At 51.2% G+C, this 16,685-nt stretch overlaps 1 protein-coding gene across 4 annotated transcripts in view; it reads left to right on the plus strand.

The window, feature by feature from the left end:
* COL22A1 (collagen type XXII alpha 1 chain) overlaps nt 1-16,685 on the plus strand; it is a 261,534-nt gene that overhangs the window by 15,767 nt on the left and 229,082 nt on the right. For all 4 annotated transcript variants that reach the window (XM_079902136.1, XM_079902139.1, XM_079902138.1 and 1 more), the window contains exons 2-3: nt 5,345-5,507; nt 9,853-10,419. In XM_079902136.1, coding sequence (XP_079758262.1) covers nt 5,417-5,507; nt 9,853-10,419 — 658 coding nt within the window. In that variant the 5' untranslated portion in view covers nt 5,345-5,416. The remainder of the gene's footprint in view (nt 1-5,344; nt 5,508-9,852; nt 10,420-16,685) is intronic.

The following is a 16,685-nucleotide window of genomic DNA, read 5'->3' on the forward strand; positions in this document are numbered from 1 at the left end:
GGAGCAGTCAGTGTCTGTGCAGGACCTGGGTACAGAAGGTGCTCGGTCTGTTTGGTGGCTGAAGAGGGCTTGTTCCAGGTCACACGGGGCAGGGGTTTGAATCCAGGAGGTGGGCTGTGCAGCACTTCCCAGGCAGCTGGGCTCTAGAGCTTCCATAGAGACAGAAGCTACCCAGCTCCCTCTGCCCCTCTTGACCAGCAAGCTTGCCTCGCAGACAGCACAGCAGAGGCTCCGAAGGACCCAGCTCGTGGCCTGGACACAGCACCCCAGGCTTTTATGTCGCCACCAGATTCCTGCCCACAGCATCGCCCGTCGCCTCAGCAACACATCAGTGGTGCCTCATTCCACGCAGTCCCCACCCCCCAGTGGGCAGCGGCCAGACCCTCTGAAGCAGACAGAGCTCGCACTCTGCCCGGGCTGCCCTCGCAATGTGCCAGATCTCATTTCCTCCCTCTAGATTGCTTTCTGTTCAGTGTCTTTTCTCCCCTACCTCTGAGTCCCTGAATAGGGAAGGCGGGTTACTATGGTGATGGGCCGGCTTGTGGAAGGAACTCAGCTCAGTAAATTAATTGCTGGACTTTTGGAGACTAATGGCAGAGCCCTGCCTCCAGGGACAGGGTGTGGCCTGCTTCGTGCCAGCTTGGCAGCCAGACCCTGGAAAGAGCTGGTGAGAGGGAAACGGAATCATGGTACCCATGCTTGTTGGGACCGCGCCTAAGGTGGTTTGGAGTGGGCGGGGAAGCTGACTGACGCGGATCTCACACTTGCCGCGCACCTGCTCTGGGCCAGCATCTGCGCTGCATGCTTGGTAGAAATTATTTCATGTAACCCTCACAGCATCCCCTATGGAGTAGTGGTCCTTCCCGTCTTATGGGGATGGGATGCTCATTTCTGGGGCTAACGAACAGAATTCCATACCAGGCCTGCCTCCTCAGTGGGCATTTTGTTATGAACACTCCAGTTATTGTCTTCTCTACAATATCTTCCAGAAGGTAGAAAAACAGGGAACATTTCCTGTCTCATTCTGTGATGCCAGCATTACCCTAATCCCAAATCAAACAAAGGCATTCTGAGAAAAGAAAAGGACTGATCAATATCTCTCATGAACAAAAATGCAAAAACCCTCAACAAAATATTAGCGAATCAAATAAGACAATGTATAAAAAGAATTCTAGGCCACGGCCAGGTAGGAGGGATCCAGGTGTGCAAGGCTGGTTCAAAGTTTGAAAATCACTTAATGGAATCCATCACGCCAATGGGTGAGGAAGGCCATTCTCTTTCCTCTGGGGGATGCATGGCTTGGTTTTTGACTGTAGCCTTTGCTTGTTTCCCACGTTGTTTCTGTGCTTAAGAAATAAGTGTTGCTCCAGCCAGATTCCCAAGAAGCCACAAGTGTGGGCCTGTGATTACCTGGGGCTGAACCCCGGCTACTAGGTGTGAGGTCACGAGCAGTTTCCTAAGCCCTTTGTGCCTCAGTTTCTTACCCTGTAAAATGGGTCTTGTGATACCTGTCTTTCAGATTAAATGACTTATTATGTATAAAGCCCTGGGAATAGCTCCTGGGGCTTCGTAAGCATGCGATATGTGTTAAAGGTTAGTGCTGGAAAGAGCGTGAACCTTGGCGTCATTCAGGCCTGATGGCAGGTCCAGCTCCATCTTTGCTGGCCTGGGTGCCTAGCGGAGTTGTCTGTGCTCCCTGATCCCAGGTTCATTTTCAGGAGGGTGGCGCCAACGGTACTGACTTGCAGAGAAGATGTTGCTAAAAGTTGCCTGGCTCACGACACACACGTGTCTCCCCAGCCTTTTCTCTAGAGAACCTGCCATCAGGACTGTGGATTTTCAACTCCGCAAATATTCCCTGGGACAGTGGTCAGCACAGACTGGCCCTAGGGGAGCTTCCAATTAAGCAGGAGCCCGCACCTGCTTTTGGGGGGGGGCAGGAGCTTCCAGTTAGGAATACTTCTGAGTCCCGTGTATCTGCATTCACACGCAGCTCTGCCCTTCACCAGCAGGCTGTGCTGGGGACGCCTCCCCTCGTCTCGGGCCCAGCTCGCTGGCCTGTGAAGGGGAGATGCAGGGCCCGCTCCGTGGGGCTGTTATAGAGATGGGATGTGTGGCATCTACAGTATGGAGGCCCTCCAGTGATGCCGGGTTCTACCCCAGGTACCAGGCATCCTTGGACGGCGGGTGGGCTGAGGAAGCAGGTATGGGTTGGAGTGCCAGCTCTGGCTCACGTCAGTGATGTGGCCTTAAGCTTGGGCCAAGACTTTACTTGCAGTTTTATTGATGTTATTTAATCTCTACAATGACCCCCTTGTGACAACCGGCTACGGTAGGTTTTGTTATTCTCTCCACTCCTCAAGTGAGGGCGCTAAGACACAGAGAGATTAGGTGTCTCTCTGAGATCGCAGAGCTGGCGAGTGACCGGGATTTGTACCACCAGGCACTCTGGTTTGAGGCTCCACCCTCCTGACCACCCGGCGAGCTCTGCCCCCATCTACACTAGAACCGACGGAAGCTGCTTCTGTCTTTTGGGCGCTGGTGGGTGATGGAGATGCGAGAGGGCTGAGTGTGCTGTGTTGCCGCCCGGGATGTGGGGTTGGGCCGGCCTCAGCCCAGGTGTGGGGATGCTCCTGGGCTATTCCAGAATCCGCTGCCTGCTTCTGTGGCCAGGCCAACCGGTCTGCCTTCAGTAGCGGGAGGGGCTCCTGGCATCTCTTCTTCTTTTTTTAAAAAATATGTATTTATTTATTTGGCTGCACCGGCTTTTTAGCTGTGGCGTGCAGGCTCTTTCGGGCGACATGCGCGTGGGATCTAGTTCCCTGACCAGGGATCGAATCCGGACCCCCTGCATTGGGAGCGCGGAGTCTTAACCACTGGACCCCCAGGGAAGTCCCTCTTCTTCTTATAAGGGCACTAATCCCATTACGGGGCCACGCTCTCATGACCTCATCTAAACCTGATCACCTCCCAAAGGCCCCACCACCAAATACCATCACACTGAGGGATAGGGTTTCAACGTATGAATTTGGGGGACATAATTTAGCCCAGAGAAAAGGGCCTGAACATACATTTGTAGGAGGCAGGCGAAGAGAAGGGGGGTGGGTGGGAGATTGCCAGGAGGGACCACTCAGCACGCCCCTAGCATCCACTGCGTCCTCCGTTCCCCTCAACTCTCAGCACCGTTCAGTATTCTGTGGATGCTGTGACAAATCAGCCCAAACTGAGTGGCTCAGGACAGCACAGACTTATTATCGTAAAGTTCTCAATCGAATTGAATTCCAGAATGGGGCTCACTGGGCTAAAATCAAGGGGTTGGCAGGGTTGTTCCCTTAGAAGCCCGTAGGGGAGAATCCCTTTCCTTGCCTTGTCCAGCTTCTAGAGGTCACCTGCATTCCTTAGCTTGTGGTCCCTTCCTCCATCTTCAAAGCCAACAATGGCCAATCAAGTCTTTCTCAGGTTGCCATCACTCTGGTTCTGACCCAGACTCTTCCCTTTGTAAGGACCCTTGTGATTACACGGAGCCCGCCCAGATACTCCAAGTTAGCCGCCATATTTTAAGGTCAAGTAATCAGTAGTCTTTTTTTTTTTTGTGGTACGCAGGCCTCTCACTGTTGTGGCCTCTCCCATTGCGGAGCACAGGCTCCGGACGCGCAGGCTCAGCGGCCACGGCTCACGGGCCCAGCCGCTCCGCGGCATGTGGGATCCTCCCGGACCGGGGCACGAACCCGCGTCCCCTGCATCGGCAGGCGGACTCTCAACCACTGCGCCACCAGGGAAGCCCAAGTAATCAGTAATCTTAATTCCACCTGTAACTTTAATTCTTCCTTACCATGTAACGTAACATATTCACAGAGATTAGGATATGGACATCTTTTATTGGGTTTATTGTGGTAAAAAGTAAATAACGTAAAATTTACCATTTTAAGTGTGTGATTCAGTAGCATTAATTCCATTCAGATGTTGTGTAACCATCAGCAGTATTTCGAGAACATTTTCATCACCCCAGACAGAAACCCTGTAATCATTAAGCAATAACAGAAGATGTCTTTCCATGTATTTAGGTCTTCTTTAATTTCTTTCAGCAGTGATTTGCAGTTTTCAGTGTACAAGTCTTGCACCTCCTTGGTTCAATTTATTCCTAAGTATTTTATGCTATTTTTTGATGCTATCATAAGTAGAATTATTCTTCTTAATTTTTCTATGGATTGTTCACTGCTAGTGGACAGAAATGCAATGGATCCATTTTGCAACTTTGCTGAATTCGTTTATTGGTTTTAACAGCTTTTGTAATTTTTAGGCTTTTCTATATATAGGAACGTGTCATCTGACCTTCTCCTGAAATGGTCACACGGCAATCCCCCTTCTGTCCCCATGCTCCCATAACCCTCCCCATTTCCCTCTGCCGGTGTCATTTTATCCTACTTTGCCCTGGCCTGTGTCTTACCTGTCTCCCAGGTGTCCGTGAGGGAGGGTTTGTTGTCATTCATCTGCCTGCCCTCAGAACCTGGCACATGAGGGCCACTGGTAAATCTCTGTTAATGAATCAGTCAACGGTCAAATCTATAAGCTGTTTCCTTTTCCTGCATGTTGGAGTGAGCAATGACAAACACTTTTTGAAATGGCCATCCACGTGAAAATAAAATATACAGGAGGGGAAATAATTTAGCTAATAAACCACATGGATCAAAGAAATGCATAGAAAGCAAGAAGCGGTGTCTGTCCAACTGAGTTAGCAAAGATCAAAGGAATGATGCTACTTCTGTGCTGCCAGGTGTGTGATGAGAGGGGCACCCACACACGCTCCCACACTGCTTGAGGCAGTGGAAATGGTACAGCCTTGTTGAAAAGAAGGTTGAGTTCATATCAGGGTCCTTTCAGAACCCATAGGACACCCTAAGTATTTTCCCACAAACCTACTGTAAGAAAATAATTAAATAGGGGCAAAGACTTAGGTACAAAGATGTCCTCTTGTGACATGTTAAACAAATGAAACAGCCTATTAATGTCTAAAAGTAGAAAATATGATCAGAATAATGATGTTACTGTAACAGGCCATAGCCTTAGGGAGCCGATAATGTGGGGCCTGACAGGTCCTTAACACGAATTTGCTAATGGATGGATGTGGGGGGAGGGCTGGATGAATCAGTGACCGGGAGGTAACACTGGGCTTTGCTCTTAAAAAGTCACACCTTTGGCTGTGTGAAGAGTGGAGGAGTCTGAGCAGTGGAGACAGGGGGGAGGCTGGGTATGGGGAATTCCTCCCACATGAGGCCCAGAGGTTACTTCCTGCAGCTTCTCAGCTCAAGGGCCCTCCTCTAAAGGCGTGTCTTTCTCCACACAGGACATGTTCCAGTAGACCCTAACGGCGTCTCTTCCTGGCCCAGAAACGCTTGTTCCCAAGCACGAGAGAGCCATGGGCAGCCTGCACGGGAGCGTCGTGGCCCATCTCCTCTGGATGCTGCTGCTCTGGAGTGGGGACAGCAGCTGTCAGGCCCAGAGGGCAGGTGGGGCTGGAGGCTGTGCCAGGCTGAAGACAGAGCCGTCTGTGTGCGCGTCCGTGCGTGTGTGGGTGTGGGCCTCCGGGTGGGCTAGCGCCTGTGTGTGAGAGAGTGCGGGTCATCACAGGGGAGGTGTCAGCTGTCCCCCAGCTGGTGTGTGTCATAATCAGTCGTGCAGCTGGGGCGTGTGCATGTGTGTGTGAGTATGTGTGTGAGAGTGAACACACACCTTTTTCTTTTTTTTAATTGGAGTATAGTTGCTTTGCAATATTGTGTTAGTTTCTGCTGCGCAGCAAAGTGAATCAGCTATACGTATACATATATCCCCTCTTTTTTAGATGTCCTTCCCGTTTAGGTCACCACAGAGCACTGAGTAGAGTTCCCTGTGCTATAAAGTAGCTTCTCATTAGTCATCTATTTTATACACAGTAGTGTGTGTATGTCAATGCCAACCTCCCAATTCATCGCATCCCCCCTCTTTCCCCTCTTGGTATCCTTAAGTCTGTTCTCTATACATGTGTCTCTATTTCTGCTTTGCAAATTAGTTGATATGTACCATTTTTCTAGATTCCACATATAAGTGATATTATATGATAGTTGTTTTTCTCTTTCTGACTTCACTCTGTACGACAGCCTCTAGGTCTATCCACGTCTCTGCAAATGGCACTATTTCGTTCCTTTTTATGGCTGAGTGATACTCCATTGTATATGTGTACCCCATCTTCTTTATCCATTCCTCTGTTGATGGACATTTAGGTTGCTTCAACACACATCTTGTGTCAATCATAGAATGTGTTGAAGGTGTGTCTCTGTTGAGTGCATACAGGGTTTGGGGACAGTGGGCAGGTTAGTGCCCTGCTGTGTTGTCTGGCTCTGTGAGGATGTTGGACCACATCCTGGGGGACGTTGGATGCCCTGGAGTCCAGCCAGAAGAGGCGGCTGGGACAGCGAGTGGATGGGAAGTGGGGAAGTTATTGTAGCAGAGAAGGCCCGGGAGGGAGGGGGCGAGAAGTGACAGGAGGGTTTACCCACCTGTCTGAGGGCCTCCTGGGAGGAGTCACTGTCAGTGGGGGACATGGAGAAGGGGTCAGGGACCTGAGCTGGTCTGGTCTGTATCACAGCACCCAGCCCAGAGCCCGCGCACTGCGTCCACGGCACACAGCTGGACCAGATCTCAGGGAGAGCGCCTGTCACCATACGGCTGGGTGTAAAATGCTGCCCCCATTTTACGGATGAGGAATTGAGGTAACAGATGCCCACTACTGTATATAAAATAGATATAGCACAGGGAACTATATTTGCTATCTTGTAATAATCTATAATGGAAAAGAATTTAAAAAAAGAATATAGATATATACATCTATATGCATAACTGAATCACTTTGCTATACACCTGAAACTAACACAGTATTGTAAATGGACTATACTTCAATTTTGAAAAGTGTTGGAAAAAAGAAAGAGAGGCTCCTATCCCCCTACCTCCATCCCCGTGAGGCTGGGGGACACAAGAAGTGCTGACCAGAGCCAAGCCCTTTATCCGGGGCCTCCAAAGAAGACGAAAAACAAACAACAGACCCCAGAGGCTTCCGTTTCTCCATCGTTTTACAAAGTTCTGCTTTGCCTGAACCTCACAAAGGCCGGCTGTCTAGAAAGACAGTGACGAGTGTGGGCGTCCTGGTTTTCATGGGAGGAATGTGGGGCTTCCTAGGAGCTTTCTGTGTCCCCTGGGATGACCCCACGTGCCCAGGCGATACCCAGGATTATCCAATTCAGAAGTGGGAAGGCCCAAGGACCTTCTGTCCGTGCCCTCATTTCACAGAGTGGCGGCCCAGGGGAAGCAGTCGCCTGCCGGGTCACAGGGCCCTTACCTGTGGCAGAGCCGAGGCCAGAAGCCAGGACCCTTCCCACCACATCTCTCTTCATTCTCACCTGCCCAAGACCCAGCCTGTTCCCTGGCCTCCAGGAGAAAGTGGCCCCTTGGCGAGACCTCCTGCACAAATGAACCTTCTGCAGCCTAGAGGATTACAGCCGCAGGGCAGGCCCTCCCCGGCAGCGTGCAGCAGCAATTATTCTGATCAGGCTGGGACATCACTGTCCCAAAGACAAAAGGATGACCTTTTGTGTCAAGAAGAAACACTCCCCAGGAATTATCTCTGAGTCCACACATCTGGGCGGACACACTTCTAAAACTCTAATCCTGTTAGGGGATCCATCCTGCGAAGGCAGGGATTCATTTCAGCGCCTCAGCGGATCGGACCTGGATTTTAAAAACTAGAGGGGAAGGTAGATGTGGAAAATTCAAGGGAGGCACTGGCTCAGGGCAGGATAAGAAGTATTTGTGTGTGTGTGTATAAATATGCCTAGCTTTATTTTTCTGTTTTTTGAACTTAATGCATTGCTTGTAAACACAAAATCTGAAGTACAAAGGAATACCATTCACTCGTGGTTCTGCTTGCCAGAAATAAGCCATGTTTCTTTTTGTAGCTTCTCTCCTGAATACACAGTTGTACACAGAGACACACATGCTTTTCATACCCAACAACAGAGTGGAAAACGTATCCACATTGGTAAATAAGGGCTCCCGTAGGGCCCGGCCACGGCTGTGGCGGCTTCCTGGCATCCCACTGAATGAGCACAGGAGGAGGAGTATTTAAGTAGCTCCCTATGGGTGATCATGGAGGTGGTCTCCAGAATTTTGCTTGGCAGTGCTGCCATGAACTTCCTTACACATCTTGATTTTTTTCCCCTTCCATTTATGTGCTAGTTTGCTTCAGTGAAATCACAGAGTCTGGAGTTGGTGGATCCAAAGATACCCTCTTCTGTAAAAGGCTTTTAGGACCCTGACAATGGGGTGACAAACCCCATGGCCACTTCTTGAGCCCACAAAGGCACTCTCCTTACACTCTCACTGGCTACCATGGTCTCTCTGACTTTTGCCAGTTGGACACTTTAACAAAGTGGGATTCTTTTTCTTTTTTTGGTTTGTTTTTATTTTATTTCCACTAATCAGATGTTTGTGCCAGGTGTTCCCAAAGCCTGATCAGCTGCTGCTGTTGGCATGGCCAAGACTCCGATTCCAGAAAAATCGAGACAAGGGCATTTTGATGGTTCCCCTGTATATTTGTGCAGCATTTTGGAGTTTAGAAGATACTTTTCCTCATATTATCTAATTGTGAAATGGGGACGAACAAGCTCTCTGCACAGGGCTGCCCTGAGGATCAGAAATAAATTATATAGTGCTGCATTTTGTTTCATCAAAAGCATCACATAGCTTATATAAAATTTATATTTGTAAAAATATAAGCATATTTTTTTATAGAGCACTATAGAGCTTCTAAAATATATGAATGCAGTCTAACTTACGTGATTTCTAATAATGAAATACTTTTAACTGTTTAACTATCTGACAAGAGAGGACTGGCTAAATAAATTATGCTCATCCCTGCAGTGGAATCTCTGCAGCCATAGAAACCGGCATTATCACACTGGAAATGGGCTCCCAGAGCCTCGCTGGCTGCGGTAAAACCAGCTGATGTATCAGTGCGTCTGGTACAGGCCCACTTCCATCGATAACTATATGGAAATAGCACATAAATAAATACACCGTGGGCTAGCAGGAGTTATCTCGGAGCAGATGGACATAGGAGCGTTTAAAGATTTTTTGATTGCCTTTTCTGCCTTTTCTGAAATGGGCGTGCATTATTTATAGTAGGTTTGAAAGATAATGAAGTCACTTTCGAACCAAAATAATGGGAATAAAGAAATGGGTACGGTAGGGTTCCATGATTGTTACTCACTTATATAAATATATATATAAGCTATATATAAAATTATACATATTTATATAACATCCATATATTATATAATTATATATGTATTCACTTATATACATACATAATTATATTATATATAATTATGCATATGATATATTTTATATATCATTACATAGTGTATTATATATAATTGTATATGTTATTCACTTTTAGAAATATATATAAACTATAATTATATAGTTCTATATTAGTATATTTTATATACAATTATATATGGTATCCACTTGTATAAATATACGTATTAGCTATATATATAAATATATATGTTAACTATATCTATAGGCAGCTGAACCTCACAGCAACCTCGGGGAGACTCCCAGTCACGTGACCTTTAGGGACCCAAGGTTGGGGCTTTAAGGCAGCAGCCGAGGCCCCGCTCCCGCCGCCCAGCGCGAGGCCTAGTGGGCGGGGCTTGGAGGCAGGTCTGCGAGACCCGGATGACCACGCCTCCCGCCGCCAAGGACCTTGCCTTTCCTGCGACCCAGCGGCCCCCGTCGCCCTTCTTGTCGCCCCTGCAGGTTGCAAAACTGTCCACTACGACCTGGTCTTCCTCCTGGACGCCTCCTCGAGCGTGGGCAAGGAGAACTTCGAGAAGGTCCGGCAGTGGGTGGCCAACCTGGTGGACACGTTCGAGGTGGGCCTGGACCGCACCCGCGTGGGCGTCGTGCGCTACAGCGACCGGCCGACCACGGCCTTCGAGCTGGGCCGCTTCGGCTCACGAGCCGAGGTCAAGGCGGCGGCGCGGCAGCTGGCCTACCACGGCGGCCACACGCACACGGGCGACGCGCTGCGCTACGTCACGCGGCACAGCTTCGCGCCGCGGGCCGGCGGCCGCCCCGGGAACCGCGCCTTCAAGCAGGTGGCCATCCTGCTGACCGACGGTCGCAGCCAGGACCTGGTGCTGCCCGCCGCCGATGCCGCGCACCGCGCAGGCATCCGCATCTTCGCCGTGGGCGTGGGCGAGGCGCTGCGGGAGGAGCTGGAGGAGATCGCCTCCGAGCCCAGGGCCGCTCACGTCTTCCACGTGTCGGACTTTGACGCCATCGACAAGATCTGGGGCAAGCTGCGGCGCCGCCTGTGCGAGAGTGAGTAGGCACCCGCGCGCGGGGCGGGGCGGGGCGGGGCGGGACCCGGCTGCACCGCAGAGCGGGGCCAGAGGCCACCCGGCCAGCTCAGTAACTGAGAGCTCCCCACCCCTAGTCCGGGCCCATCACCCAGGGTCCGGCCCCGTGGGCCCTGCGTCCAGGGAGGCAGAGGTGGAAAGAAAATGAAAGAGAGCTGGGTCCTGAACCCCGCCCAGTCTGAGATACTCGGAGACTGCTTACGTCTCTTGAGTTGCAGCTTCATGTCTGCAATGGGGACCATCCACTGGCCTCCCAGGGCTGTTAAGTCAGAAAAGGTGCCTGCAGAGGCCTGGCCAGAATATCTGCAGGCAGAGCTGAGAGATGTCGGGTCCTGCGCCTCTCCTGAGGGGTTGCAGTGAGAGGTCATGGAAGAACGGGGGCACAGACCGCCTTTGGGAACTGCCCGAGTCAGTCTGGGCAGGGCGTGACATGGTCAGAGCTTTGTGCAGAATGGAATGCTGGCAGGACAGCGGAGTCCAAGGAGCCCGCTGCTGGTCCCAGAGGCCAAGGACTCTTGACCTCGTGCCCTCTGAGATCACCTGCGGCCTCCGAGTCATTTGCCTGGAATCTTGACTGTGGCTGGGGATGGAGGATGGAGAGGAAGGAGTATATGGGCAGAGGGGGCAGACAACGGGCAGAGTTCCAGGGGCCCCTGGGGCTCTGACCTGGACGGCTGACCTCCAGGACCCTAGTGGGGTCATTCTGAGGCCAGCCCCCTCTCCAGGATAGGAGGGGTGAAGTGAGTTTCTCTTGTGCCAGCCTTTCTCCAGGTTCAGCCTCTGCCTGCTTCACTGGGGTGACGTTTCCTCCTTGCTGGGTAACTTCCGCCTCCAGGGCCCAGGCAGGGGCAGGGAGCAGAGTGTCAGACTCTGTCTTGCCGACTTCTCTGGGGGACTGCGCCCTGGCTGGGGCAGCCCAGAGGGTCGCACCTGAGCAGGGGCAGGGGCCTGGGGCAGTGGAGGAGGGACTGGCAGTGGGAGCAGCTGGCCAGAGAGGCAGGTGCCTTGTCCCAGGGATGGGCCGGGCTTGCAGCTAACTCATGTCTGAAACTGGATGCCCTCGGTTTCTTTACCACTTTGTGGCTTTTTCTCCGCTTACTTATTCACAGATACTTACTGGGGATCTCATGTTTGTGTGGTCTGACTTCTGAGCCTATAGAAAAAGATAAGACACAGCACCTGCCCTCAAGGCTTTCCTAGTCTAGATGGCGGGGAAAGACACCAAAAAAGGAATGTGATGGGTGGGGTCCTGCTGTGGTTTGGTGGACGGTGACCCTGAGAAGAGGGAGGGCTTCCTGGAGGAGGTGGCACTTGGACGGTTTAGAAGACAGAGCGCGAGCTTCAGGATGAGCTGGCCGCACTTGGTCAATGAACTGGAAATGGCCAGAGGAAAGGAGCAGAGTGGAGGATGGTGGCTTTGTGTGATGGTCAAGGCCTAGATAAAGGAGGGCCTTGTGTGCAAGGCAAGGCGTTGGAGGGTTCCGGGCAGGGCGTGACATGGTCAGATCATTATGCAGAATGGAATGCTGGCAGGACAGCAAGCAAAAGGGAGCCCCTTCACAAGACTGCTGGGGAAATTCAGAGAATGGTGCTGGGGTGGGTGGCACGTTGACGCCGAGGCCCATTTTACAGATGAGGAAATTGGTGCCCAAAGTGCTGAGAGCCAGTCGCCTAGTCTACAGTGTGCGATTCACTGGCCATAGGCTTCCTCAGTGACTTCATTTGACCCTCATTACAACCTCCTAAGGTACAGATGCTCTTCTTTTTGCTGCTGAGGGCATTTAGAATGCTGAGATCACGGGCTTCTGGGCCCTCCGCAGTAGGCCGGAGAGGTGGCGGGACCACACTGGGGAAGAGGAGAAAGGCAGAAGGAACAGCCCGGGCAGGGCCAGGCGAAGGCTTGATCTAGGTGCATATGCTCAAGAAGTCCGGGCTGACAAGAGCCAGACGCTAGGTCACGGGCCTAGCCAAGGGGCAGACATCCAACGTGGTGGCTCAGGGTCCATGAGCACCCAGCTGCCATCCCAGAGCCTTGATCCAGGGACCTAGGAAGCAAGGCTGCTTCTAGACCCTACCCTCTGGCATTTCGTCATCCTGCCAGCCTGGGTTCAAACTGGTTCTGCATCTTGGCAGAGCAGAATGTAGATTTTGAAGAACTTCTTTGCCCAGGGGATGGTTTTGGGACTGCTTCTGACAACCCTGGAGAGGGCAGGCCGCTGAGTCACGTTGCCCGGTGAATACAATGGCGGGGCTGGGCACAGAACCCGGGCCTTCGGCCTCCGCATGCTGGCCTCATCCCCCTGTGCCCCCAGAACACAGATTTCAGCACCACTGACCTTGGGTCTGAGTCAGGGACGATGATCACAGGTAACAGAAAACCCCACTCTAACTTGCTTAAAGAGGAAAGCAGGTCGACATCACACAGGATGAAGAGACCAGAGGCCAGGCAGCCTCGAGCGGTGAGGCCAGGCCCTCTCACTCTCCCTGTTCCCAGGCTCTTCTTTCTCGGTGTTAACTCTGATCTTGGCTGATGTGTGTGTCGGGGTCCCGGCAGTGACCAGTGTTGACTGAAGAGATGCTGATGGGGGTTCTCTTTAGGGAAGATTGAGGTCACCGAGGGACGCCGAGGCACCGGGAATCAGTAGCAGGAGAAGCCAGCTGGCAGCAGGGATGGAAATGATGCTGGGCCCGTGGGTGGGGAGGGGCTGCCCGCCATGAGCTGCAGTCTCCTCACCTCAGGGAGGAACATGGCTGCCCACTCAACCATGACCCAGAGGGAGCGGGAAAGGAGCCCCTGCCTCACTCCCTGCCCGCTTGGCTGGCACTGCCCGTTGGCCTGACCTCATCCGACACCAGAGGGGCCAGGTGATACGGTGACAGGGGCCAGCCTCCCGGGCTCAGAGCAAGACAGAGAAGGAGAGCAGGGGTGTGGGAGGGAGAAGGAGCTGCCAGCACAAGACAGCTCTGAGTGACCTCAGAGTCGCGAGAGTCCTTGGACCCAGCAGAGGAGAGGGTGACCCACAGGCCCGGGTTCAGTCTGACTGGACGCCTGTAGGCCCTACGACTGTTCCCAGCCCATCGCTGTGGCCTCCGAGTGGAAACAGGCTGACTATCTGGGGCCTAAACCACAGGACCCTGCTTGACGCTGGGGAGTGGAGTTAATTACCACCTCTCCTCCCTCAAGGAAAGGGGTCTGACCCAGGCAGAAACACCGGGGGCTGTACCCACGGGGCAAGGTCTGCAAGCCCCAGCACACCACACATCCACCGGGATAACATGAGGAGAAACCACGATCCTCTCTAGACAGGCTTCTCCGAATGCCTGAATAGACGGGAGATTCGAGTTATTCTTAGTCATCTGAAGGGAATCCGTTTTGTAAATACAGCTGTAGGCTGAGAGGGTCTGCTCTGTTCTGGGGACAGACGAAGCAACATCTCTGCACAATTGCTTCAATTAGAAACAAAGCAAAACAAATAACAGAGGGAACAGTAGCATAGTGGAAAGCACGTAGTAGATTAAATCGAGGAGCATCACAGCATCCAAACAGCTAGCAGTCTTTTGGCCCAGGGAGGGCACCTATGGGTGACTTCACAGCCTGAATCAGAGCCGTTCTGACAGGGGCTTCACACTCATGGTCTGGGAAACCGTAGACTAACAATGTGGGGTTTTGGTGTCGTGATCAGTCCACCCAACCCCCTCGTTCGTTCATTCAACAGCCATAGTGTGTTCACGCTAATCCGTTCATTCATTCAACTTCAACCCAACCACGTGTTGTAAGCATTGGTTCAGTTCAGTCCATCCATCCATTCATTCGTTCGTTCACTCGTTCATTCAGCAGTCGCACACTGAGTGAGTCCTCTGCTGGGCACACGCCAGGTGCCCAGGGTGCAGTGATGGATCTGATCTTCTTTTTCCTTGAGAAGCTTTTATCTCCTGGAGGCAGCAGGGAAGTGACAGATTATTATACCATAGACTGTGCACACTGGTTACCACCTGCCACTGGAAATTTCTGTTAGTTTATCTGCCTAGGAGCTGCCTTCACATATAAGAATATAAGTTTCATGAGGGAAAGTCTGTTTCTTGTGGTACCAGCACCTGGAACAGAGCCTGCTATGTAGGAGGAGCTGCCTAAATATTGTTTAAAAGAAATCGAGAGCAGCGGCCCGGAGTTAGCTCTGTGCTCCCTGCTGCACTTGTGGCGCTGTGCACATCAGAAGCTCTCACGCAATGATTTACCGCCTCCCACATGCCAAGAATATTCAGCAAATCTGAACTCATAGCCAGCAGTAACTGAGTATTTCACTTGTGCGTATTTTGGTTAGCAGAGACAAACAGTTGGATTTTTCTTTCCCCCTTTAAAAACAAAACCTTGGGCTTCCCTGGTGGCGCAGTGGTTGAGAGTCCGCCTGCCGATGCAGGGGACGCGGGTTCGTGCCCCGGTCCGGGAAGATCCCACATGCCGCGGAGCAGCTGGGCCCGTAAGCCATGGCCGCTGAGCCTGCGCGTCCGGAGCCTGTGCTCCACAACGGGAGAGGCCACAACAGTGAGAGGCCCGCGTACCGCAAAAAACAAACAAAAAAACCCTTTATTTTATTTTTTTAAACATCTTTATTGGAATATAATTGCTTTACAATGGTGTGTTAGTTTCTGCTTTATAACAAAGTGAATCAGCTATACATATCCCCATATCCCCATATCCCCTCCCTCTTGCGTCTCCCTCCCACCCTCCCTATCCCACCCCTCTAGGTGGTCACAAAGCACCGAGCTGGTCTCCCTGTGCTATGCGGCTGCTTCCCACTAGCTATCTGTTTTATATTTGGTAGTGTATATATGTCCATGCCACTCTCTCACTTCATCCCAGCTTACCCTTCCCCCTCCCCGTGTCCTCAAGTCCATTCTCTGCGTCTGCATCCTTATTCCTGTCCTGCAATGGTTCTTCAGAACCTTTTTTTTTTTTTGATTCCATATATATGTGTTAGCATATGGTGTTTGTTTTTCTCTTTCTGACTTACTTCACTCTGTATGACAGACTCTAGGTCCGTCCACCTCACTAAATAACTCGATTTCATTTCTTTTTATGGCTGAGTAATATTCCATTGTATATATGTGCCACATCTTCTTTCTGTTGATGGACACTTAGGTTGCTTCCATTTCCTGACTATTGTAAATAGAGCTGCAGTGAACATTGTGGTACATGGCTCTTTTTGAATTATGGTTTTCTCAGGGTATATGCCCAGTAGTGGGATTGCTGGGTCGTACAGTAGTTCTGTTTTTAGTTTTTTAAGGAACCTCCATACTGCTCTCCATGGTGGCTGTATCAATCTACATTCCCACCAACAGGGCAAGAGTGTTCCCTTTTCTCCACACCCTCTCCAGCATTTATCGTTTGTAGATTTTTTGATGATGGCCATTCTGACTGGTGTGAGGTGATACCTCATTGTGGTTTTGATTTGCATTTCTCTAATGATTAGTGATGTTGAGCATCCTTTCATGTGTTTGTTGGCAGTCGGTGCATCTTCTTTGGAGAAATGTCTGTTTGGATTTTGAAGGCTGGTGAGGGTCTGGAGGAGGCAGGCTGGGATGGGCTGAATCTTCCGATGACAGAACAGATGCAGAGGAAGCGGACCCTGACCCGACTCCCTGGGCTGTGAACAGCACTGAGAGAGTCTGTTGCTCTCTGAGCACCAAACGTTTTGAAGGCTGATGAGGGTCTTTGCATTACACTCTCACTCTGTCCTCACCCAGCCCGGTTGGCAGGGCCGGGGGCTGGGTGTCCCTGCTGACGTTTTGCACGTGGGGAAGCCACCAGTGCTCTAGACCCGTGCTGGCCATCACATGTGGGCACTGACCAATCTGGGGCTGGTCTGAACTGAGAAGTGCTGTGAGTGACGTACACGCCGGATTTTGTGGGCGTGGCATGAAAAAGAGAGTGAAGCATCTCGTGCATATTTTGTATATATATTGATTACATATTTAAATGATAATGTTTTGGAAATTTAGGGTTTATACAATATATTCCTAAAATCAACCTCACCTCGTTCTTTTTACTTTTTAAAAATTGCGGCTTCTAGCGTATCTAACTTTATGTGTGAGGCTTACCTGTGAGGCTCTTCTCCATCTCTGCTTCCTCCTCCTTTGCCCTTGTTCTTCTGCGATGCTGGGGCTGCAGCCAGAGAACGGAGGTCTGATCGCTTCTAGAGCCCATGCTTTCCAGGCAGCCTGGCTACA

Source organism: Stenella coeruleoalba (assembly GCF_951394435.1).
Source record: "Stenella coeruleoalba genome assembly, chromosome: 17".
Lineage (NCBI taxonomy): Eukaryota > Metazoa > Chordata > Mammalia > Artiodactyla > Delphinidae > Stenella > Stenella coeruleoalba.